At 46.5% G+C, this 26,665-nt stretch overlaps 1 protein-coding gene across 3 annotated transcripts in view; it reads left to right on the top strand.

Annotated features, from left to right (window-relative positions):
• SLC24A3 (solute carrier family 24 member 3) overlaps positions 1–26,665 on the top strand; it is a 456,403-nt gene that overhangs the window by 420,197 nt on the left and 9,541 nt on the right. For 2 of the 3 annotated variants that reach the window (XM_046678076.1, XM_046678075.1), the window contains 4 exons: positions 153–423; positions 7,944–8,110; positions 10,980–11,094; positions 12,186–12,298. In XM_046678076.1, the coding sequence (XP_046534032.1) occupies positions 153–423; positions 7,944–8,110; positions 10,980–11,094; positions 12,186–12,298 (666 nt within the window). The remainder of the gene's footprint in view (positions 1–152; positions 424–7,943; positions 8,111–10,979; positions 11,095–12,185; positions 12,299–26,665) is intronic. The other variant, XM_046678077.1, reaches the window with a different exon arrangement.

Below are 26,665 nucleotides of genomic sequence, written 5' to 3'. Positions count from 1 at the left end.
ATTACTTTGAGGAATCCCTTAAGACTTGACTGCAGAGTCTCCTGGAAGCATCTCCTTGTCAAGTGCCTAGGAAAGAGCCCAGTGCTCATGTTCTGGGTGTAAGGACTCACAGTCCCTCTGACCATGTTAAGAGTGCGCCTTTCTCTTTCCAGAGACAAAGACTGATAAACAGCAGGGCTTACGCCAATGGAGAATCCGAGGTGGCCATCAAAATTCCAATTAAGCACACCGTGGAGAACGGGACAGGGCCCAGCAATGCCCCAGACAGAGGTGTGAACGGGACTCGGAGGGACGATGTTGTTGCCGAGGCTGGCAACGAGACAGAGAATGAGAATGAGGACAATGAGAACAATGAGAATGATGAGGAGGAAGAGGAGGATGAGGAGGAGGATGAAGGACCGTACACACCATTCGACCCCCCCTGTAAGAGGTCCTATGTCTGGGCTGGGGTTGGGAGCTGTGTTGAAGCCACTGAGTAGATGCCCTTGACTTTGAAGATCTTTCTGCCGTTCAATTCAAAGAATGTCTCTATGTGAGCGTAAAAAGATTTATATTAATTTCTACAACAGGCAAGACTCTGTTGTAGAGGGTCCAAAGATGACCAAGATGACGACACATGATCATTGGTTGAAATGTGGGAGCTTTGACCAAATGTATAATTGGTTGGCATTTTGTGGCACAAGGCCCTCTCTTAGCTGTTCTGCAGGACCTTTGGGTGCTAAGGAGGAAATGCACGTGAGCTGTGTTAGCAAAGAAGCTTGGTGCTCAAGGGAAGAGGTACTTCACCCAGCTTCACCTGTCCCATTCCAGCTGGCAGGGGAGCTGTCCTGTCTTGGCCAGCCCTAGGGGACACATGCAGCCTTCCCACTTGGCCTTGGTTTTCCTTCTCACTTCCTGCTCCTCACCCCCATTCAGATCCTTCATCTGCCACGACCTACTGTTTCCAGGGCGGGCACCACAGGAGATGCAGTCCTGGGCAAAAAGCATTCCAGCTCTAACTAACTCTCGCACGGTGGGGCTTGCCAAGGAAATCTCCTTGGTACCTTGAAGGGGTGGGGATAAGCAAGGCTTGTAAAGCTTTCAGGCCGTCAGGGTGGTGTCCCTTCCTGCCTGCTACCTCCAACAAAGACTTGGCTGTTCCAGCGACCTTGTGCCCCTACTGCACCCATTAGTGGAGTGGATGGACTAAACCCAAAGATTTCTGCCTATTTGCTAGTATTTCAGGAAAGAGTTCAGCGGTCCAGTTCACATTCACTGTCAAGTGTGTGAGGCTTAATTAACGTGGGCGACTTCTGTGAGAGGTTTCAATTTACAGGAGGACTATAAATTCTGAGGCAGGATTGCTTGATCCACTTGAAAGGCCGTTTAGTGGCGGCACGTGGGTGCAGTGTCAGAGTGGGGTCTTATTTTCAGATGCAAGGTCTTTCTGTGCTCCTCTTAGTATCCAGGGGACAGCAAGTAACACTCAGACCAGAACTGCTCCTGTGCCCCCACAGGGCCCCTGAGAGCTCAATCTTGTCAAGGACTCATCAAAACCAACTAGAAAATATCCACCCAAACTCCTATACCCCAAACTCCAGAACCGCCCAGCCAGAGTTAGATCAGTACCTGTTAGTAGGTTAACTTGATAGAGAAAAGTATACTGGCTCTTTATCCATTTTGCCACTGTTGGCTATATTTCTTGGCAACTCTCTTCCTTACCAACCAGGACAAAAACATTTTATGGACTAAATGACCAGTCACTCCATGCTTCCCTTGTAAACCATTGTGCTCAGTTTCTATTGCTAAGCAACAAATTCACACAAACTTAACAGCTTAGAACTCCCATTGATTTGCGCCCGGTTCTGAGGGTCAGAAGTCCTGCAAGGCCTACCTGGATTTCAGAGGCTCACAAGACCATAATCGAGGTGTGGGCAGGGCTGCAGTCCTTTCTGGAGGTCCCGGGAGGATCCCTCCTGAGCACGTTCAGGTTGCTGACGGAAGTTGGTTCCCTGCGGTTGTACGGCTGAGGTCCTGGTTCCTTGCTGGCTGTTGGCCAGGTGATGCTCTCTGCTCCTAGAGGCCGCCTGTGTTCCTTGTCACGTGGCCCCTCCATCTTCAAACCAGCAACAGTGTCTTGGGTCCTTCTCACTCTTCTAACCTGTCTGGCTTCCCCTCTGCTTGTGGGGGCTCCTGTGAATAGACAGGCCTAGTCTGATTAGAGCTGCATGGCCTCTCCATCTGGGGGTCAGCTCTGCCCACACAGCACAGCACAGTCGGGGACTGACAGCTCCTCCTCCTCACAGGTTCTGAGAATCAGGGCACAGAATCTTGGGGCCCATGTCTGCAATTCTGCCTGGCCCAGGTCTTGTTTTCAGAGTCCACCATCGTCAGCTCGTAACCAAGCTCCAGAAGTGCCCATTCTGCTAGAGTCTCTCACTGATTAGAGAAGTAGCGGGGCAGGTGAAGAGTCTGTACATGAGCAGACGTGGTGTTGCCCTCCCGGTTCCCAGAAGCCCCAAGTACACCCCTCCAGGCAGACCACTAAAGACACGTGTGGGACCAGACACATCGTCTGGCTCCCACACCTGGGCCTCATTACTTAGTGGGGGAAAAAGGGTCCCCTGCAGGTCACTTCTTCTGTACCTCTCACTTGGACCCGATAAATTCCAGACCTCACTGTGAGGTTTCAGTGTCTTGAAACTCCTGCTGGCTGCCCCGCCGCGTCTCTGTGATTAGGTTGCAGATGAGGAGGCCGCTTGTATGTTCAGAGACATGACTGGAGAGGTGGCCTCGGGACCCCCACTTCAGGGACCCTGCATCCTTTGGAATCACAGGCCTGAGAGGAGAAACAATGCTCTGCGTGGTCCTGCCTCCCCTTGGGGTCTCTGCCTCATGCCAGGGTCCCGAACTGGTGCGATAGGAAGTGGGATCCCAAGTTCTGCTGTACCAGCCCTCTCCCCTGGGCATCCTGATAAAGTGCAGCCTCTGATTCCGGAGGTCTGGGTGGGGCTCGAGATTTTGCATTGCTCACAAGCCCCCAGGTGACACCGATGCTGCTGGACCATGGGCCATCCCTGAGCGGCTGGAGCCCTGGAGTCACCCCAGCAATCCTCACAGCTCTTCTGAGACTCAGGGGACCCTCATGCAGAGCGAGTTTCACCTCTGAAGTGCAGAGTGGGCTTGTCCAGTTCTGACCCTCTGTTCTCCTCCACCAGCGCTGAGAAACCCCATTCCTCAGAAAATTCCATTTGAGGCTAGGGGGTTAAATGTTGAGCCAGGCCCTCCCTGGGGCAGGCCAGCCCCCTTGCAGGGGCGATCAGGCTAGAGCGAGCGCGCCGCAGGCCAGCAGAGGGCACTCGAGGAGCCGCGAGGACTCAGCCCCGGAACCTCATGTCGGGTTCCTCTCACCCTAAGTTCCTTTGGCCTGAAGAAGGTCCGTCCCCACAATGAGGACATTTTTCCTCTCGTGGTCATCCTGCAAGGGCCGGGCTCCCTGTGTTTCTGTCACTCAGCTGCAGGGCTTTCTTCTCCCCAGGGCTTGACTATAGTGGGTACAATTAACAAGTAAATAATTAACAAATAAGGAGTATGTAAGTATAGGCCTATGTATGACATTTGTGCATGTGTCTGTATACATGAATATAAGTGTATATGCACATATGTACTCTGCACGTGTGGTATAATGTATGCACATAAGATGTTCATATACATACTGTATATGTGTTGTATGTTTATAAAACATATGTACATGTATTAACATGCCTGTGTATATATGTGCATATAATATATATAGGTTAAATTCATATGGTATATATGTATATTATATACACCTCTGCATAGTGTATGTGTACATATATACATACATATAAATTGTACAGATATTCTTATTTCTTGTGTGAAGAAAGCCTTACTACTGACTGACAGAAAGAGAAACATTTACATGTGTATGTAGGTAAATACACTTCCATAGAAAAAAGACTGAAGAGAAATACACCAAAATATAAGTATGTTTATCCTAGGTGGAATTATATTTGATTTTTTCTCTATTTCCCATTTTAAAACAATGTACATTTTTATTGCCTATATAATTAGAACAAATGTATATATTCAGCTCTAGAACTAAAATACTAAGCAATGACTTTTTCTCTTTCCAATAGAATTAAGCTTCCCAAAAAGCTTAATAAGGAATATAACTTAGGAACAAGTCCTCGGCTTTTTAGAGCTGGTCACACTCAAAGGGACGCTCTGTGCTCCGAGTGCCCGTTCACGCCCCTGGCTTCCTCTCCCAGTTGCTGGCTGTCTCTCGAGAAATCGCGTCCCTGCCCACGCATCAGGTCCCTGAGCAGAGAGTTTGGTTTCCTAATTCACTGCTGCATCCTCGGCACCTGGAGCCGTGGCTGGCACAGAATGGCGCAGTGGGCATCAGTGGATATCTGTTAAATGAACGAACAAACCTATCCCCAGGTGGCTCTATTTGGACCACATGGCAATGGAACAAGAGAGGAGAAAATGTCCAGAAATGCTGTTGACTCAAAGAGGAGAGGAAACGGTTTTTACCCCTTTGTTCAGAAATGGAAGTTTATATTAGCTAAAATGTGGACAGACGATTCTTACCTGACTGCTCTCGCTCCCCAAATCATTGAAAAAGCACATTTCTGTATCACCTGGTTTGCTCAAGGAGTTATGTTTGTTATATGACGTTTAAAGGTATATTCCAGATGATACTCATTGAATTTCTACTTCCTTGTTACAAGGGAGCTATAACTTACAGAAAGCAGCCCTATCATTTTTAATGTCAGTGAGAACTGTTTCTAGTTACACTGCCCTCCTTGTGTCAAGTCAGAATTTTTAAAGCAGCTGAGAGAAAAAACTCGACTCGTTTGTGCTAACTTGTACTCCTTGCAGCTTTACCTAATAAGTATCATTTTCTACGCTCTTGCAGTAGTAAGTTCTGACTTTGTTTTTCTTCTCTTTTTTATCTTCTGAAGAATGACAGAGAGCCAAACTGAAGTCATTTGTCTTCCCAGCCGTGTGTTCCTTTATAACTTCGACTGGGTGTGTACTGTAAACCAGATCTAGTCTTCCTCTCTCTCCCTGTGAGGGAGTCAGGAAGACCGGAAGGCCAGGAAGGGAGAACCCACGATGGATAAGTACTTGTCACCACATTGCAGCATTTAGGAACGTGCAGAATTCAGAAAGCATTTGGGATCCAAAGATCTGGCCATCTTCTGGATTCTGCAACATTTAAAAGTCCCTCACAAAACAACTCTCAGATAGTCTTTTCGCTTTGTAACCCAGCCAAACTCAGTCTAAATGTTCTCATCATTCACTTCACCATCTCCAGATCTTAAATCTGAAAAGGTGCATAGTAGCTAATAGGGAAAGATTTCCCCTTTCTGAATAATTTGTTCTCTTTGCCTTATTCTGCATTTGTAAGTGGGATACCCTTAGACTCTTAAAAACAAATAAATTTTCTTTGAGCATGTGCTAAATGCCCTGCACTGTTCATGGCATTCAAAATAGAGTGGTAAACCAGCTAGAGAAAACACTCATTCTTACAGAGTTTATATTCTAGTTTGGGGGCAACTGAAAATAAATGAGGAAACAAATGAACTTGATAATTTCAGACAGAATACATTTGTCACGAAACGAATAAAAGCAGGTGATGGGAAAGCAAGGAGTGTGGTGGGTGAGAATCTTGTCTAGATTGGGTGATCTGAGGGATCAGGTGACGTTTGAGCTGTGAAGTGACCTGCATGACAGGGCCGACTCAGCCACGAGGAGATCCAGGCAGAGGGAATGGCAAGTGCAAAGGCCCTGAGGCAGAAAGGCTTGGAGTGTCTGAGGAAGAAGGTCAAAGCAGGGGAGTGTGTGAGTAGGGAGAGTGGCAGGTGGGGGCCAAATCAAGTAAGGCCTCGTCAGCCGTATTGGGAAGATGTGGTTTTACTCTGAGAGCTGTGGAAGCTAATGGAAGGTTCTAGAACAGTCTGCTTTTGAGGCTGTCCCTCTTGCTGTTGGTGGTGAGCACATGGAGGCAGGGCAGGTGTAGGAGCCAGGAGTCCCCTCAGCAGCCAGGTCTTCAGCCAGGTCATGTGTGGAGGACTGGGCCCAGAGGGAAGCGGTGGGGATATAATGAGTTGTAGACAGATGAGAATGCCCTGGGCAAGTTGCCAGGGTTGGGCATAGGGGATGAAAGAACGGGGAGAGTCAAGAATGACCTTGAGTATTTTGACTCCAGTAACTTGCAAGCTTACGTTGTTCCAGCCCCTATCATAATATCATCTCATTTAATTCTTCCAGCAACTCTGTGAGCTCAGTGCTGTTGTGTCCATATTTTACAGATGAGGAAACTGAGGCTCAGGGAATTTAAATAACTGAGCCACTCGACCCAGACAGAGGAGGGATCCGACCGAGTGCTCTCTGACGAGAAAGCCCCACTCTCCCCCAAGAGACTGCCCTGCCTCGGCCATCGGAGTGGGGCCTGGGGGCCAGAAGTGATGTCATGTAACTTTACACTGCAGTTTTAAGAAATTATTGGGAGTCTGGCAAGAGATAAAAGAAATAAGTGCTGGATAGTGATAGAAAATTATGAAATAAATTTGGTTAAACGTTTTATTAATCACTGTTCAAAATGTAATTTTAAAAATACCTCCGTAACTCTGGTGGGAATATAAAATGGTGGAATCATTTTGGAAAACTGTTTGGCAGTTTCTTCTAAAGTTAAATAAACACTATGACTCAGCAATTCTACTTCTGGGTCTTTGCCCAAGAAAAATGAGAACATGCCCACAAAAAGACTTGTAGAGAATGCTCATAGCCACTTTAGTCGTAATACCCCAAACCTGGAAACACCTCAAATTCCCATCCACAGGAGAACAGATAGACAAACTGTGTATCCACAGGGTAGAGCACTACACAGCTACTCAAAGGAATGAGTTACTGACACATGAATGAATCTCAAAAAACATTTTATTGAATAAAAGAAGGTAGACACAAAGACATACCATATGATTTTGTTATTTGAAGTTGGAGAACAGGAAAAACTGATCTGTGGTGGTAGGGACTGGGGGATTGACTGGAACGAGGCATAGGGAACTTTCTGGAAGATAGAGATGTTCTGTATTCTCACTGAAGTGGGAATCACACATGAGTGTACATATTTCGTAGCAGAGGTGAGTTACTCCTTAAGCAGGATGGTAATAAAAGCCAAAGGAGAACTAATATGTTTGTCAAATCTGAGGCCACTAGGAACTCTTGGCTATATAGTCACCAAAATCAGCGTTTATAGGTATCTCTCATACACAGCACTCAGGCAGCACAGGTCATCAGTGACAGATCCATCATCTTGTCCATGGCAGCAGATAGTTAGAGAGCCAGAAAGCAATGATTAATTTGCAAATCCATATCAGCTTGGGATCCAAACACTCAAGCGGTGTTTTGACAGCTTTGAGGGCCTTTAAAACATCTTTCAAGACTTCCGTGAGCTGATGGACGATGCTTAGCAATTCCACTAGATGGCGCTGTGACCGCTGACACCTTGTGATCTGGAAAGATTGGGTTACCTAACCATGAGGAGGACAACAGGGGTGGACTGCTGGTCTTCCTAGCTCCCCTCCCTCATGCACGGCCCCCCACACACACCCATCCCTTTTTGTATCCTCAGAATCTTCCCCATCCTGTCCCACCTGGCCACATTCACCAAACCATCCCCCCTGCCCTGTATACTCAGAAGTGACTCATCCTGTCATTTCGGAGGCCCGGCTAGTAGGTGGGCAGTGGTTTTGTTGGTGGTGGAAAGCCATTTGAGTCTTTTTGGAAAAGAGCAATATAATAAAGTTTATGTCACAGGCCATCAGTCAGGATGTAAATGTCTGGGGGAAGCAGTGCAGAAGGCTGGTGGAGCAGAGAAATGAAGCCAACTGATTTTTTTTTTTTTTTTTTTGCCTTTTTTATTTTCCCAGCTGGCAAACTGGAAACAGTGAAATGGGCATTCACCTGGCCACTGAGTTTTGTCTTATACTTCACTGTACCCAACTGCAACAAGCCCCGCTGGGAGAAATGGTTCATGGTGACATTCGCTTCCTCCACACTGTGGATCGCAGCCTTCTCCTACGTGATGGTGTGGATGGTGAGTGTGTTGAGGACCCCATGGCATTGCTAGATCTCTTTAGAGTGAAAATTGCGCTCAACTAGAAGGGAATAGGCGTTGGGATTTCAGCCCAGTAGCTGTATCTGTCAGCTATTGCTGCAAAAAGCCACATAACAAACCACCCCCAAACTCAGTGGTTTAGAATCACGAGCATCTGTTCTCCTGCTCACATGTCTGCGGTTGACTAATCACAATGGGGACTGGCGCGGCAGCTCTGCTTCCAGCTACAGCACGGCTACGCTTGATTCAGGCAGCAGGTGGGGTTCGTGTCTACTCCATGCATTTGCTCCTTTTCCTTGAACCAGTGGCTACCTGGGGAATGCTCTTCTCTCAATGAATCATTGAAATGCAAGAGAGCAAGTGGTGAAAGACAAGAGGCTTCCCAGGGCCTTGGCTTGGAACTGACATACCATCATTTCTACCACCTTCCATCAGCCAAGCCCACCATCAATGGAGAAATACACTCCATCTGCTCCAGTGGGAAGAACAGCAGAGTCACCAGCCAAAGGGCCTGGAGGAAAGGGATGAGGAATTGGAGAGTGACGATCCCATCTATCAGAGTCACTTCCCCTAGCTGAGTCTCATCAACCAAAAAATGAGGTCATTGGACCAGGTGACTTCCCAAGGGTCCCTTCTGAAGCTAAACTAATGATTCAGGGATTGGAATAGGTTGTGGGGCTATGGCTCAAAAGAGCCTCTGCCCTAAGGCCGTTTTAGGAAATGCAGCCATCGGAATGCAGTGCCCATTTATGACCACTTTTTAACTGGGGAGCAAAACTAATTCATCAGAATTGGAGTTGGGCAGATATTAAAAGCCATCACAAAATTATGCACATCTAAGTTAATCTTGGTTGAATAGTGGACAGAAATGCAGTATAAGTTCTGGAGAATTAAACTCAAGAGCTAAAAAAAAAAAGGTCTGAAAATATTGTTTTGGAGGTGATCGCAAATTTGTAAACCTGACACAATTAACTCATAATTATCCCTTGCCTTCAACATCACAGACAGATATTTTCTTCTTCAATCCAGATTTTATAGCCAGGGGTTTCTCCCTCACCCTATATTCATTAACGTTTTTATTTGACATATTCATTGGGTACCGTCTCTGTTCCAGGTTTAGGGAGTGTGTTGGTGTCCCTGACCTCCACGAGCTCAATGGTTTTCTCCAAAGTCCACTCACAAAGTAAACCACTGATCTGAGGCTCAGCCTCCTGTTTGTCTCCTTCCACTCTGTGGAGGTTCTGGAAGTCCTGAGCAATGTCTGGGTGCAAGGGAGAAAACAGGAGAAGCAAGAGATCTGGTCCCAGCCACCTGGACAATCGGTTCCCAAACCTCCAGACTCAACCACAAACATAACAGTAAGAGAGAGCAAGCAGCAGGGGCAGCAACTCCTTTCCAGGCCAAGCCCCGCTGAGCCAAACCAGATTTCTACAGGGACCCAGCTGAGGGTTAGAAAGGAAAAACAAGGTTTGGCCAGGATGCTTGTAGCTCATTTCACAAAAGGCTCCTCAGAACAACAAAAGAAATATGTGTTTCTGCATCTCACTTTCCTCCCTGGAGAGTGGAAGGCAGTGAGCCCCGAGGCCACCCCAAGTTCAGGCCAGCACTGAACGGAAATGAGGTTCAGTCTCTGGTTTGAAAAGAGGCAAGCCAGGCATGTCAATGGATTTAACTACCATCCCCCAAACCTTCGCATGGGGAAGGAGCAACTGTGCCCCTTGGAGTAAGTCAGGGTTTCATGTGTAGGTGTCTCTTTCCATTGCTGGCCCGGGAGGCACCATGCGGAGAACTGCTACTTACAACATGTGGTTTGCATTTCTTGTAATTTTACAGAAAGTGAGGGAGATCAAGTGGCATCCAAAATGACCTAAGCATTCCAGCTCTTGCGAGTTAGCCTCTCCTCGGGCCAACACACAGGGAATGGGTCTCTTTTTCCACTTCTCTCTCTTTTGCCACTGGCTCCCTCCTCTTCTGTCTCACGGACTGCTTTCCTCTCAGTGTTCCCATCTGGAAATCAGGGGGCAAGAATGGGCTCATTTACCAGATGGAAGTGGTGTCTCAGGCATCCCGTGTCCACCCTCTGGCCCAACCCCTGCTGCATTAGTAGAGGCCTGCCTGTGCCAATGAGCCTGACCGCTGGTGGGAAGGACCCCTCTGGCACTTACCAGCCTAACTGCCTTGGGCAGTGCCTCAGTTTTCCCATCTGAAGAATAGAGATAATAATAGCACTGACTCCATAGGGTTGTTGTGAGAATTAAGCTAAAACACACGAATATCGCTTAGCACAACGCCTAAGTACTAAATAAACATTATCATTATTATCGTGAAGACATTGTTAGCAAATGTCAGGGAAGAGAGGAAAGGAATTGTCTGCTTATGGCTTTTCCTACATGACTGATGGTGTAAATCCAGCCCCTTTCTGGTTCTTGTAAATTCCCATTATGCATCTCAGGACTTGGATGCTGAAATTCCCAGTACAGCGTGGCAGCCATCCCTCCTGGGTTTCTCAGGACGTCCTGTGTTCAAATATCCTGTCTCAATCTTGCCTTTCCCCAGAAACTCTATTTCCCCTCCCTCAAACCATCTGCCTCACCTGAATGGAACAAGTGAAAAAGACCTACCTTTGATTGGAAAATGGGCTCCGTAAGGGCACCCAGGTCCCCTGACCTGCAGGCCAGGTCTGCACGCACGGTTCTTTGCAGTCTGTATTGATTCAGAGGGCGGATGTTGCCCCCTGGAGAGATGGCCCAGCTTGTAGGCTTTTCTGCTTCTTGATCACAGGATCCATGAGCCCGTAGGGTTGGCGTTGGCCCTCAGCTCACCATCTGTCTCTTCCTGCTGCTTCCAGGTCACAATCATTGGGTACACGCTGGGAATTCCTGACGTCATCATGGGGATCACCTTCCTGGCTGCCGGAACCAGCGTGCCCGACTGCATGGCCAGCCTCATCGTGGCCAGACAAGGTGGGGCCTCCAGTGGACCGGGATGGGGGAGAAGGAAGGCCTCCCTACCTGGGAGTCCACATGGCAGTTACCGGGGCGCCAAGTACTGACTTGGAAGGAACAATGAGTGACTTCAGTGCCATGTTGGTCAGAAGGCTTCCTGGCATCAGAAGAACAGGGAAACAAGCCCGAAGGTCACCCCTTGAGAAAGGCAGAGATGTTTCCTGGGTAGCACCCGCAGCCCCTTCTGGAGGTTGTATTGTCATCCTTCTATCATTAAAAATGGTAATAAATATAATGATAGCTCACCTTTGCAGAGTGCCACACACAGAGCAAAGCAGATTAGGCACATTATCTGGCTTAATTTAAACAAATCTGTGAGGTAGGGACAACCATACCCCGTTCTATGTATAAGAAAACTGATACTTAGAGGAGACGGACCCCATGGCCTACGGTTTCCCCAGCTGCAATATCTCAAAGCGATGGCTGCCAGAGGTCCATCTTCAGTGGGTGACAGAGCCCTCCCTCCTTGAAAACCAAGCTCACTGTTTATTGCCAGACCTCCCCCATGATGGCCATGCGCTTCCTTGCCCACGCCCGCTCTAACTGATGTGCCTGATTCGTGCTAGAGGGCATTGTTTGCAACACGCAGTTTAGCTACAACACTTAGCACAGTATCCTCTAGAAGTCCTCATGAATTTCTACTAGTTACATCATTTTTCTTAATAGTGCTCAATTATTTAGAAGAATTAGAGCAGGTGAGAGGCTTTATAGAACTGTTGAGTTTATTCCTTTCTATAAGGATGTTTCAGAATTTTTGCAACTATATTTGGTTTTTTGAATCACTTGTATTTAGCGAATGATCATATTTGGAGTAAAGGTCAATAGATCAATAGAATGTGCACTTTATTCTATTCTACTGAAAATACGTATTCAGTGTATTCAATGTCAGTGTCATGCTACAGTGACGGCCTAAGAGAGAACCAGGTACGTGTGCGAGCAGACCTGCTGGCTAGGCCTCTGGCTGTCGACCAAGGCTTGGGGGAGTCCCTCGTGGGCCCTGCACCCCCCTGAGAGCACCTCCCTCACTCAGTGACCTCTCATCCCTGCAGGCATGGGGGACATGGCCGTGTCCAACTCCATCGGGAGCAACGTGTTTGACATCCTCATCGGCCTCGGGCTCCCCTGGGCCCTGCAGACCCTGGCCGTGGATTACGGATCCTATGTAAGTGGGTCTCTTTGAACCCAGGGCTACACAGACTCTGTTTTTAGTGGCCTTGACCACTTGTCTCAGGGCAAGGAGGTGTGGAAATACTAATATTGAGGGAAAACAAATTCTTGTCAAAGTCCTTCAAAAGTCAGGCTCGAGAGGACATTCAGGACTCCAGAGCAGGGTTGGCAGGCTTTTTTTGTAAAGGGCCAGATAATAAATCTTTTAGGCTTTGTGGGCCAGACAGTCTCTGTCACAATTACTCGACTCTGTGGTTGTGGCCTGAAAGCAGCCAGGGACAATACGTAAGTGAGCGTGGCTGTTTCCGTGTGACTTTATTTATAGAAACTGAAATTTGAATTTCATATAATTTTCACGTCATGATATATTATGGTTCTTTCGACTCTTTTCAGCCATTTAAAGATGTAAAAACTACTTTTAACTCCTGTGCTATGCAAAAACAGATCGAGGGCCAGATTTGGTCCATGTGCCGTAATTTGCCAACCCCTGCTCTAGTGTATTTGTTTCACATGCAAAACGTTTCTATTCAAGAAGGAAGGGACACAAAATACAAGATGCCCTCTCTGCCAGGGATCTGATGACAGTCAGATCCAGCTGTGGTGGCCTCCGTGCTCTCTCTCAAGGTTAAGCTGATTGTGACTTCAGGTGGATTTGCTGGTGGCTGACACAAGTGGGTCCAAGTAGGCTTCAGTGCTCTTTCCCGACTTGCCAAAATGTTCCCCCTCTGCTAGTGGAAACTTCAGCCCTAGACGCTGTCCAAAGACTGAAGAAGAAGCTGCAATTAGAGATTTCTTCCTGTGTCTGGGAAAAAACAATATTGTCCTTCTGAAGTTTTTGCTCGGTGCTTCTCTAAATGTATTACTGAGCATGACTTTAGTCTATCTGTACAATATGTTATAAGTGGTTGTATATTCTGCAGAAAATATTGTAGCTTATTTTATCAAAAGATCGTTGTCTTCAGAGTTGCTTGACTAATGGCTGTTTCAACTTGGGAGGTTGTATCCAGCTGGTTACAGTGAAATTGAAATCTGTTCCGAAAGGCCACGTGGTTTGGGTTCATGTGAAGTTACCTGTTGGCTGAGAGATTTCCTCAGAGGGTAAAGATAAGCACAGGGAGATGGAAGGAAGTAGAATGTATTTTAAGGAGATCTCTTCTCTGTTGTCTATGAAATTGGGTAATGACCACATTCCCATTTTAATGTGGTAAAAATGGGCCACATTACATTACATTGGGGAGTCTGGGAAAGCTGCTTGCTGGAGGTAACTATGAGTTGAAATCTGAATAAGTAGAACCAGCCATGGGGAAATTGGGGCAGGACAGAGCAAAAGCATTGCAGGCAAAAGAAACAGCCAGTGCAAAGGCCCTGAGGCAAAAATACACTTGTTGGCGAGAAAGGAAGTTCAGTGTAAGTGGAGCAGAGTGAGCATGGGGGTGCATGGTTTGAGATGCAGTTGCGGCAGGAGGTGGGGGAGGAGGGGGCTGATCATGTGAGTGCTCATTTGACAACAAAAAATTATGGCATTCAAACTTACGTGATATATGGATTTAGAAAATGATGTTTGTGGACACCATCATAGCATGGCTTGATGAGCAGTGTGTAGGTCTATGCCTGGGATCCGAACTCATGAACCCTGAGCCACTAAAGCAGAGTACGCGAACATAACCACTACACAACCGGGCTGGCAGCACAGATCATTTTGTGATGAGGTCTAGAGGTGGTATCCTGTCTGCTCCCACCCGTTGTCTAGATAAGTCATATGCCCCCACCTAGATGCAAGAGAGATCCAGGACATTAGTTTAGCTGTGCATCCAGGAAGAAGAGGGGACACAGATGTCAGACAACACTAGTAGTCCCCACAGTCTGGGGTGTCCAGTTGAGAGTGGAATCCAAACAAGAGGATTTGCTGGATAACCTTCTACTGCGGATGCTGAGCTGCTCTTGTCCGAGACATCCACCCATACTGCAGCATTCATCTGTCTGCCATGCCGACCAGAGCACTCAGGTTGAGGGGGCTCCATGCCCCTAACTGTACTGGGACGTGTTGACCACTCCTGCCTCTTTGATCTCCTTCTTCTGGGTCACATGTGGACACTCCACCTTCTGGTTAACACATCTCTCCTGAGCTCGAGCCGAGAGCCACATTATAGATTGTGTTTCATGTCTCTCATTAAAGTCTTGTTGCTTCCTTAAAATGCGAGACACCTTGATGCTGTTCTGCCATTCCTCAAATAATCTCTTGGGTTTTTGCTACAGCCAACTAATCTAAATTTTACTTTTTTATTCCTTTATTCTGATTAAAAAATAGCTAAAGGTCTTCACTGAAAATTAGAGAAACTCTAACTTTCTGTTATGATGGAAATGTTCTATGGCTGCACTGTCAAATGCAGTAGCCACTAGCTCCAAGAGGCTTTTGAGTACTTGAAAAGTGGCTGTTACAAGTGAATACCTGAATTTTTTATTTTTATTTTAATTAATTTAAACTTATATAGCCACATGTGGCTTGTGGCTGCCCATAAGATGCTTCAGCTTTAGAGGGTGAAATAAAAATCATACATAGTCCAATCCATAGATATCAATTGTTAAATTGATATTAATTGTAAAATTTCAGCATATTTTTCTCTTTCTAGGTTGGCTTACATAGCTGAGACCACACTATACAGTTTTGCACATTGCTTTTTATACTTCTTATTCTATCAAACACATTTTCCTTAAAATCTCATTAGAGATATCTTTAATGCAGCGTAAATAGTCTAGTTGTACCAAAATTTGCTTAATCGTGCTGCTGCTGTGGGACACATGTTGCTTCATGAGTTTTGCTGTTATAAATAATGATGCCACAGACATCTCTGTTCATCAATCTTACAGATTTTAGAGATCTATAAAAATTGTTCATAACACTACATTTACATTTGAGCTTATTTCCTTTGATCATTTTGCCAGAGTTGAAATAGTTATATAGAATATGAACACTTTGAAGCTCTTTACACATGCCTAATTATTTTTCAAAATGACAATATTCCTTACAGTTTAGTTTGTCCTAATTTCATTCCTGAGGTTTAGGGGGCAGCTTTTTGGCAACCTCATGTTCTTTCTTTTTTGTTAACACAGGCTTACCCCTCAAATTGTGAGCACAGGAAGCTCCGTGAGGGTGAGCTTCCTCGTGGCACATAGTATGGGGCATGTACATACTTGAGACATGAAAAAAGCGTTGACTAAATAGAGCCCGTGTTAGGTCTTCCATTGCATTAGCTTTCACCAACAGTTGCCTTTTGTGAGTTAGAGGGAAGCTTCAGGTCCAAGCTGAGACATGAGGACATGGGTAGGCTAATAATTTGGTGCCCCTTCAAACCAATATTTTTTTAAAGTTTTGGTTCAACATTTATTTTTCAGAGGAGACAGAATTCTGCATGAGCGAAGGGTGGAGAAAGGAGATTACTGGTTCTGTCATTGCCTCTCCTTATTGTCCCCCATTTCAGCTCAGGCCTTACACCTCCACGTCCTGCTTGAGCAAGGGCCCTGCAGCGAGCACAACCTGACTTGCTGAGGAAGAACGACTGGTGACCGTCAGTCACTACTTGGTCGTACTCGGTCTTGGTGCCTTATCCCTCCTTCCAAAGGCTCCAGCTCTTCTAGATGCAATGTTCTGTCTCTCATTTCATTCCCTGGTCCATCTTTATGTCCCATCTTCAGTGGCACCCCAGACCACCTGGCTTCCATGCCCCTTAACCCAGCTTGAGCATTGGGTATGTGGATCTGTGGAGTTTGTCAACAATCCACCTGGCTTATTCCTCTGTTTGTTTCACTTTCCCACTTACCTCTTATGAAAGTTGTAAAGAAGTAAAATTCAGACCTCTGTGAACTCCAACTACTTTTTGTCTCCTCTGGTGAAGACTGGAGGATGGTGGCTAAAAAGCAACCAGCAAAAGATGAAAAGAAACTGTGCTCTAAATAACCTGGAAAATCGATCTATGTTATTCTTACCATGTTGATTCTCTCCAGAGAGGGATGGACAGGCAGGAGCAGGGGATGCAAATTCTTCCCATATCTCTAAGATTTATGATGTTTATTTTTTCTTTCCTGGGATTACAGGGTACAGTCATGGAAGATGAAATAAAAACTTTAAAAATCAAAACTCAGAGCTCATACTGGAAATAAACCAGTTCTTCTTATGAGCTTTGAAATCTTCCTGACTAGAAATGGATATCAGGCCTGAAATTCCAACTCAACTAGGACTGTTGTCTGCCGTAAGTGAACCCATAATGATCTACCCTCATTCCTCTCCTGACATTCTCCCAACACTCTTTAGAGAACAGAAAATTAAACATAATTCTCCTGTCAGTAACATCACAGCCATGAAAACATAGCCTTTTCAGGTCCCAAATTCTAGTGACAGGGACCTGAAATTCTGATGATGAAGACAGAAACACAGGCCCTATGAGATGTTTGGCCCAAATTCATGCTTTCCATCTGTAGATGACATAATTGGGTCACTCTGGTCATTTTGCTGGAATTGTACAAGGAGCACATCTAATCCTGTGGGTGAAGATCTTCTTTGTCCTTGAAGTGGAGGCTAAAACACAGGAGAAGAAACAGGCCACTACTCTGATCAGCAGCCGCGGCACACAGGAGAGTGTTCTTGGGGGAGACTTTTGGTTGAAAAGGCTGGAGAAAGAGGTGTAATGTATTTTCATCCAGATCCTGCTATTTCTGTAACCAGTGCCAGATCTTCATTTTATTCCAGGGACAAAAATATCCAGTGTAGGCCTTTCCCCGAAAGCAGAAATTCAGTAATATAATCTATAAACAGCTCATGAACCCCAGGGAAATCAAGATTTCTTTTCGTATGTGGTGAGGTAGGGGTCCCACTTCATCCTTTTGCGTGTGTACAATTATAGCAGCGAGCAATCCTCATACATCAGTAGCTCCCGAGAGCTTTGCCATATTGCAGCCCAGTTAAATAATTTATATTCGTGCTGATGATTCTGAGTCATCAATAAAAAGTTGAAAATGAAATATTTTCATCAAAAACAGTTAAGGCACTGATATATAGAGAGGTGGACTTTAATTTTCTGGGACACTTTATTTGTACAGACTACCTCTTTGCCTGGTAATGGTAGACCAAAGTGGTGGCCCAGTATTTGGCCCAACCAAGCTGTGTCTGTTGGTTTTCCTGGAAGCCAGGGTCCCAGAACTGGCCCTCTGGAACCAAACTATCTCACAGAGTGGGTAAAGGGGCCCCCGGCAGGGACTCCAGTTGTCTCTTTCTCCAGCTCATCCTTCAGGTGTCAGCTTGGATGTCAGTTGTGATCTCCCAAGCTTGGGTCAGTTATCGCTCCTGTGTTTTTCAACAGCTCCCCTCATAGCTTATCTTTGCCCCCTTGTCTGAATCTCCCCTAGAGAGGCAATCTCCCTGAGGGCAGGAATGGTGCCAGTCTTATGCATTTATTGTTTCCTCTGTGCCTAGGAGGGTGCCTGGCACTTAGAATGTGCTCAACAAATATTTTTTGGATGGATGGGTGGATCCTAACTTACCGATCAGCATCACCTCACCTGAGGAGGAAGATATGTGAGCAAAGCAAAACAAAGGAATAGGCTGTCCTGAGAAAAGAGCAGAGGACAAACAAAACAGTAATAAGAACAGCTTAACCTACTATGTGCCAGGCACTCCAGGGACACCATGTGCACATGGTCTCATCTAATCCTGACAGCAGCTAAATAAGACAAGAATTATTTCTTCACTAGTGTTTATTGTGCACCTACTCTGTGCCAGGAACTTGGTGAAGCACTAGGAAAACAGAATGAACAAGGCAGACTACCTGGTAGAGGGTGCATCAGGTGGGGGGCACAGACAATCCATGAGTGACAAACACATGAGTGTGCTAACTCAGAGAGCAAAAGCCTTCTAAGGACAATGAGGCAGTGATGTGATAGAGAAGGGGGCACGTGTCATTCTGTATTCGATGGACGAGGAGGTTGGTTCAGTGCTGAGTGTGAATGACAAGGAAGAGTTGGGTGTGTGGAGGGCAGGGGGAGCATTCTAGAAAGAGGGGGCTGCAAGTGCAGAGACGCTGAGACGGGCTGTGTCTGAGAACAGCAGGAAGGCGAGGGCAGAGGGAGTAGAGGGAGTGAGGTGGGCTGGGCGCCCAGGCTCCCTTCTGAGTGCACAGCTGGTCTAAGTCCCGTTCTGGAGATCAGGAAGCCAAGGCCCAGAGAGGTGACATCTCACAGACGGAAAGAGGCAGAGAGAGGACAGCGAGGCTTTTTTCTCTCCCCAAAGCACCAGAGATCAAAGGGGTGGGGAGGAGCTAATTGCGGAAACGAGTCATGCCACAGCGCCACCATGCATGTCTCAGGGCACAGGAGCTGGAGGGTCGTCACTGGGGTGGAATTTTAGACCAGACCCATCCCTGAGTTTGAATCTTTGCTGGAAGAGAAGACAGGGTCTGCTTGTTAAGGCTAAGGTGAGCTCTTCAGCTTTACGTAAAGAGAGAAGGACCTGGAAGAGAAGAGAACTCCTGACCCCATACTCCCGTTCTAAAAGTCCCACAGACATCATGGCAGCTAAAATCCTCGCTGCCCTAGGTAAGTCACATATCTACAGTGAGTTTCTGACTGAGGGCTGGAGGAACCATTCTGGATGCTTCCATGAGGATTACCTGTCTAGTCAGTCCCTGGGTCCCTCCCTGGCTTTCATCGGGCCCTCCAGTGGCCAGCCCTCCACACCCAGCCACATTTTGGGGGCATCGCTGTGTAACTTCATGCCAAGATGCAGAAGTCCATTGGAAAAATAGTTCCAGGTTCATGGAAAAGCAAACTTAGGGGTCTATTGCCATGAGCCTTTTTGTCTTCCCTCTTCTCCACCTCCAGCTTTTCCCAGGAGAGAAGCTTCATTTCTGGAAGAACGCTCAGGGGCATCCTTCCATTTAGCATGACGGTAACCCCGTGACATCTGTCTGCACCTCTGACATCAGAAGTGGGAAGACTGTGTGGGTTTAATGGCCTCTCCTGCCCCTCCTGCCCTCGCAAGGGAGCTGCTGACTATTCTGAAGCAATTTTTACATCCTGACTAGATGAAATTTCCAAGTCATAATTATTGCATAGTTACCATCAAGACAGCTGTTTGTGCATGGTGTTAGGTTCAGGCATTGGACAGCGAGGAATGAATGCACTTTTACCGATTTTGACACTTCCTAGCACTTGTGACTTGCTCAGAAGCCAGCCAGCTACCTAAGTGCCCTGAAATAAAAAATATTTCTAAAAGTCAAAGTTTGGAAAAGTGGCACTTCTTGTCCCATTTTGGGATGGACCTCTGTTCCACAGGCTCTAACAGAACTAAGGAAGTGCCGGGCAGGCTACAGGAAGCCAGGGCAAAACTCAGACTCCTGAGCTAGGGCTTAGAAATGCAGAGTAAATCCGAGAAGTAACAGGGGGAGAAAGAGAGTCTGTCTGTCTTGCTCTGAGCAAGAGCCCACCTGACTCCACAGAGGTAAAAAGGAGAGGTGATCAGAAACATTCTTACCCCACATCTTCTGCCCAGTTTATTCTTTCTCTGATCAAACATTAATTGAGGAGCCAGCCCCATGGCCGAGTGGTTCAAGTTCCATGTGCTCTGCTTCAGTGGCCTGGGGTTTGCGGGTTCGGATCCCTGGTGCATACCTACTCCATTCACCAGCCATGCTGTGGAGGCATCCCACACACACAGTAGAGGAAGATTGGCACAGATGTTAGCTCAGGGCTAATCTTCCTCAAGCAAAAAAAAAAAAAAGTTAGCTCAGGGTGAATCTTCCTCACAAAAAAAACACAAAACATTAATTGAATGTTTACTGTATGCTAAACTGATAACTGTCATTGGGGATGCCTCAGTGAGCAAAACAGACATCATCCTGTGCCCCTCAAGCTACAGCCTCTGGAAGGAGACAACTGCAGAAGCAATCCCAAAAAGAAGTCTGATGCGTGCTCTCCTGAGGACTGGTTGTGCAGGAGTTGTGCAGTGTGTGGCAGGGTAGGAGACCTGGAATGATGGTGAGGAAGTGACACTTCTTCTGAGAATCTGAGATTGCTGGGAGCCAAGCAGGTCAAGAGAGTGAGAGGATTTTTTCAGGCAGAAGGATCAGCCTGTAGAAGACCAGGATATGAGGAGGCTTCATGCACCCGAGGACCCGAGGGCAGCTCCTGTGGCTGGGGGCTGGATGTGGGGGGTGGGAAGTGGGAAGTGAGGGATAAGTGGCAGGAGTGAAACTAGAGACAGAGAGAGACCGTGTGGTAAAGACACTGTGAGCCATGGTAAAGGAAAGAATGAAGGGTATTAGGGAGGGAGTGGTGTGATCGTATATGCCTTTTAGACAGAAGATTCTGACCACTCCATGGAGAAAGGGTTGGGGCCAGACAAGACTGATGGCAGCAAGACCAGTTATATGGTATTTGTAGGAGAGAGAAAATATGGTGACCTGGACTAGGGTATTTGTATCCATTAGCTATTGCTACATAATGCTGTGTAACAGACCATCCCCCAAACTCATAGCCTACATACATTACCGTGTATTTCTCATGCGTGTATCTGAGTTGACGGCGTTTGAGTGATCTAGGCTTGGCTCCAAGCTTCACTTGGGTCTGCTCTATGTGTCTCTCATCCTCTTTGAACCAGTGACTTCCTGAGACACATTCTTCTCATGATGAAAAGCAGGAGCACAAGAAGCCACCTCGATTATGGACATACCTTTCAAACCTGTGTTAAGTCCACTAATATCCCATTGGCCAAAGCATGTCACATAGCCAAACCCAAATCCAGAGGCTGAGAAATACCTCTGTCCACCGTGAAGCTGTGGAAAGGAGGCGGGCATATAACTCTAGTACAGGGGAGGGGAATTGAGGCCAGTGATTTGCTCGGCCTCAATAGTAGCAGTGAAGCTGGACAACATGGAAGGCAAAGCAAGAGACTGCAGAAGAAGAACCAGCAGGCCCTGGTGATTGATTTAACATCAGCCCCTAAACATCTGTTAATGGGGAGGTGAGTTGGGACAAGACAAGGACCTGATCATCCAAGATTTTGTTAGCCATTGTGAAAAGTTTGGATTGTGTTCTAACTGTGACTGAGGATTTTAGCAAAGCAATGGCATGATTCACTTTACATTTTAAGATATTTGATGTTGTTTGGAACTGCAGAAGAAGGCGAGAAAGAGAGGAGACAAGTCAGGGAGCTGGTGATAAGAGATGATGGCAATGTGTGCTGAGGTGGTAGGAGTATAGAGGGGGAGAAAAAGAGATTCATAAGGAAGAATTGATAAGATTTTCTGATGGATGGTTGGAGGAGATATGAGAAAGAGAAAAATCAAAGGTAACTTCTAGTTCTTTGCTTGAGCATGTTGACCTTAAACAGACAGCTAGTTATTTCTCCAGCAAAAATGAGTTTATTCAAGATCAGCAAAGAATTGCAATTCAGAATCTGCAACCATGGCAAGCGTGTGTGAGTCCTCCCTGCCCTCCACAAGAGGAGGAGAAGCTCTTTCATAGAGGGGCAGAAGAAGATGGGAGGGCTGGAGGGCTGCTGTAAACCCAGAGTCCATTGGAGGAACTAACAGCTCCGTGTGGAGCGGCTCTTCACTGGCTGAGCTGTGACCATCTCTCATTGGCTGAGCTTCTTGTTAGTCAAGAAAAGGAAGCCTTTCTTCTTCCTGTTGGACTCTGCTATTGACCCAGGGAGTGAGAGCACCCCCTTTTGGTCTCCTGACTCCAATTTAATGAGGAGTCTGTTATTAATTTCCACAAGTAACTAAGGGTATTGTGATGCCATTCATGGAGATGGAGATAACAACATGGAGGGTGGAGAACATTTGACAGGAAATATCAGGGTTCCATATAGCACAGATGAAGTTTGATATGTCTGAGGGTCATCCAGGTGGAGATGTCAAGTACAATGGAATAAATAAATATGTCTGAAGTTCAGAGGCAGATTCTCAGTTGGAGGTATAAACTTGGCAGTCCACAGCATTAATATGGTTTTTAAAGCATGAAGTTCATAAAGGAAGTAAACGTAGATAGATAAGAGAGCCCAGAATCATATCCTGTTGTCAAGTAGGGGGAAAAAAGCATCCAGTGAGGAAGACTGAGGAGTGGTCAGCCAGAGATGGGGAGAATCAGAAGAAAATGGGGCCAGAAGACTGTTTCAAGAAGGATGGAATGGCCAAGTATAGCAGGGCTTTTTCCAAGGTCCTTCTTCTAAGGCAACCTCTGTCAGCCATCACCTCCTCCAAGAAGCCTACCCACAGCCAAATTTACTACTTCTAGAATCACATGGGACTGTCATCTCTGATGTGTGTGTCTCCCCGACTCTCTAAACTGAGGGCAGGAACTGGATCTTACTCAACCAATGCTCCCCAGCCCCCAGCAGAGGGCCTGTGTAGAGTGAATCGATGAACCAGTCAGTTCTTGATGCTGTTCACGTCTTTCCTTCTCAACTTTTTTGGTAAGCTTTCCCAAATCAGGTTCCCAATACCTGCACACTGCTCCACCTGTCAGGATCAGTTTTCCCTTTTTCTGAAAACCCCTGCCCAAACCCAAAGGGTCAGTGGGGCACTGGAGCACAGCTCTTCCTCACCCCACCTTCAGTGAGGCCACATTCGTAGCTTGCATTTGACCATGGTGGGAGTATTGACACCATGGAAATTACCAGAATAGCAGAATGCCACTGCCAGGGCCAGTGTACAAACTATTCCCACAGGACCTGGATAGGTTACTTGGAGATAGTTTGGTGACATCTTAATGAATGATTCTTTTCAATGTTGTCCTAACAGAGCTCCTGGAAGCTACAGCGACACTACCTAATCCCTTTAAGGTGAACCTTGACCATGAGATTTCAGGCACTGTGTCAGGAAAATGAGGTGATATTGGGGGAAGGAAGGGGCCTTACAGGTCTCCCATGAAAGGTCACCAAGGACTGAAACTGATTCATCTCATTCTCTGTAGAAGTTTAGATCCCCCAGAAACCATTTAATCCTGAGACAAGGATTTGGGATGAGAAGTTTACTCCGGAGGAGCAGGAAGTTCCTGTAGGAGAGTGGGGAGGTGAGATGGGAAGGGAAGGCAGCCAATGACTGGTGTGTGAGCAAACCCATTACTGCCCTGGGCAACTGGAGCTGAGACTCAAGAAGCTCAGGGAAATGGTGTACACCCGCATCCCAGAATGACGTCATCTGAAGGGCAGGGGGCTCGGGTGTTTATACACGCTCTCCAGAGAGGCAGGGGTAGAGATTGGCTTGGTACTTCCATGGTTCAGGGCAAAGCCCTCAGGCACAGATGCCTGTACTGGCCATTGGGAGGCAGCTGTCCCTTCCAAAATGGTAAGTAGGGAGAGGGGCAGGTATGGGGTCCCGATGGCATCTACTGCACTGGCATCTGTGGTTCTCACAACTCATTCAGGACTCTTTCAGAAATGATAGGCTGGAAAGGCTCAGGTGCCACTTCTGAGGGTTCTTAGCAGTTAAAGAGGAGAACTCTGGCTATTTCCCTGTGCCCTGCAGGGTGCAAGGAAGAGTCTAGAATTTACACTCTGAAGCCCAACTCTCACTGCAGACTTGACCCCGTACTAGCTTCATGGCTTTATGTGATATTGTCCACAGTGGTTAAGTTTGCACATTCCACTTTGGTGGCCCGGGGTTCACCGGTTGGGATCCCAGATGCAGACCTATGCACCACTTGTCAAGCCAAGCTATGGCAGCATCCCACATATAAAAAAGTAGAGGAAGATGGGCACAGATGTTAGCTCAGGGCCCGTCTTCCTCAGCAAAAAGGAAGGTTGGCAGCAGTTAGCTCAGGGCTAATCTTCCTCAAAAAAAAAAAAAAATATATATATATATAATAAGAAATATATGTTTGGTTTTCTTCCCCATTTCTAGCTCCTAAAACCCTTGGAATTTTCTAAGTGATGAGAGCCATAAAGGTGTCTTTTGTTATGTTAATGAGGTGACTTTTGGGAAGGACCTAAGGATGGGGACTGGTTGCCAGGGGACCCAACCATGCGATTAGAGGGTTGGATCTTTCAATCCCACTCCCTGACCTCCAGGGGAGGAGAGAGGGGCTGGAGGTTGAATTGATTGACAGTGATTTAATCAATCATCCCCGTGTAATGAGGCCTCTAAAAATCCAAAAGGATGGGGTTCAGAGAGCTTCCAGGTTGGGGAACACGTGGAGATTTGGGGAGAGTGACATCCCAAAGAGGACATGGAGGCTCCATGCCCTTTCCCCACACCTTGCCCTGTGCATCTCTTCCATCTGGCTGTTCCTGATTTATATCCTTTTATAATAAACTGGTAATCTAGTAAGTGAGATATTTCTCTGAGTTCTGTGAGCTGCTCTAACCAAATTAATCGAACCCTAGGAGGGGGTCGTGGGAACCTCTGCTCTATAGCCAGTCAGTCAGAAGCACAGGTGACAATCTGGACTTGCAGTTGGAGCCTGGGGGAGTGGGACAGTCTTGTAGGACTGAGCCCTTAACCTGTAGGATCTGATGCTATCTCCAGGTAGAGAGTGTAGGAGGGGAAAATTCCCTTCTTCCTCTCTAGGTTCTTTGGCTGGTCTAGTAATTAAATGGACATATGACAGATTAACAGAAGAAAAACAAATTTAATTTCATATGTACAGGAGCCCATAAAAATGTGAGACTCAGAGAAATGAAGGCTTGCTTTTATACTTTTAGACAAGGAAACAATAAATTTGTGTAGGATTGACAAGACAAAGGCTTTGGGCTGGGGATAGCAAATTGGTGAAACAGTAACAAGGTTTGCTTATATGGCCTTCTCGGTGCTCAATTCCCTATCTCTGGTGATAAGGAAGCCTTCTCCCCTCTTGGTACAGGGAGGGCACCTTTCACCTGGGAGATTTATTTCCTGCTTTCAGGGGAACACAGCAGGGTCAGAGTGTGCTTCTGGCACTGGCTATTTCTTAAGTAACCTTAATTCAAAATAATTGATATGCCAAAGTGGCATATTTTGAGGTGGCATATTCTGCTCCCCTTCAATAGTGTCAGAATTGAGTTAAATTTTAGGACACCCAGCTGGTGCCACAGAATTGGTTGAATGTGGGGGGGGGGGGGACCCACATGCACAAACTGAAATTGGCGACCGGAGCCTTACCTTGGCTGAGTGCTTAACTTCCCTGAGCCTCAGTTGTCTCATCTGTACGTGGGGAAAACAAACCTCACCCCACTTGCCTCGGCAGCTGCTGCCAGAATTCGGTGCGACCCTGTGTCTGTGAGAGCACTCTGGAAGGGAAAGGACTTCAGCACCAGCTCCCTTTATGTGCCTCTTTTCTGTAGTCTTGTTCACTTTCTTACCTCATTAAGTTGTTCGAGGAAAGAGATTCCCACCCAAGGATATTCTACAATGTAAAGTCAAGGCTAGACACCTCCATCTGGAGCCCACACCCAAACAAGTGTTCGGATTACCCAAATCAGAAAACGCAAAGCGACACACAACATGTGTTCCAAGTTATAAATACGTTAGCAAAAGTCCATGGGCTTCTTGTTTTTCCTAAAAGAATTTGCTGGTTGGGTGGAGCTGACCTCAAACCATAGAGAGGTTTTAAACTGTAATAAGGGGGAGTCAGAATCTTTGAGGCTGGTGGTTTTGGATTCCCAAACAACCCGTCTAGGACTCAGGGAACTGTTTTGTGAACCGGATGCGTACATGGAACTAGGTATGAAAGGGTCTCTGCATGTGCATCCGTACTAAAAAATATACATTCATCGTGGGCTAAATTCCTGTTGACTCTGGAACCAGCCAGTCTTCTGTTTCCTCTGCACCAACTGCCAGGAAGGAATTGGAGAATGGAAATGCGTATTTTTGAAGGCAAGAAGTAAAAACAATGTTAAATGTCAGAGTTGAACAATCCCAGTTGCACCCTGCGTACTTTCAGACAGGCATTGCCATGGAGATGTTCTGCATTTGCACTTAATGGGCCGTGCATCTGTGAGGCAGGAAGCAGCAAAACAGTTGTTGAGCTCAACACTGCACTGCGCACGCTTGGAGCTCAAAGGCTTGTCAGCAGCAGTTCAGAAATGAGAAGCGTCTGTGCTGTTGTCTGGCTTAGCACACTCCAAGAAACTGGTTTTTGAGGGGATGAGTTAGATTTGCTGCCCTCAGGGAGACTTATTGCTATGATGGAAATGTTTTATATCCCCATCAAAATGTGAGTTACATGTGTACATGCATTTGTCAAAACCTATCCAATAGTACAATTGAGATCTGTGCATTTTACTGTATGCAAATTATGCCTCTATTTTAAAAAAAATTTTTTGATGCTCTCTTACTTTGTGGCTTAGAAAGATCAACTTAAAGCCAGACCTCACCATGGTTAGTCTCCCCCC

This window comes from Equus quagga, chromosome 12 (genome assembly GCF_021613505.1).
Source record: "Equus quagga isolate Etosha38 chromosome 12, UCLA_HA_Equagga_1.0, whole genome shotgun sequence".
NCBI classification, from domain to species: domain Eukaryota; kingdom Metazoa; phylum Chordata; class Mammalia; order Perissodactyla; family Equidae; genus Equus; species Equus quagga.
This window is presented reverse-complemented; position numbering and strand designations above follow the sequence as displayed.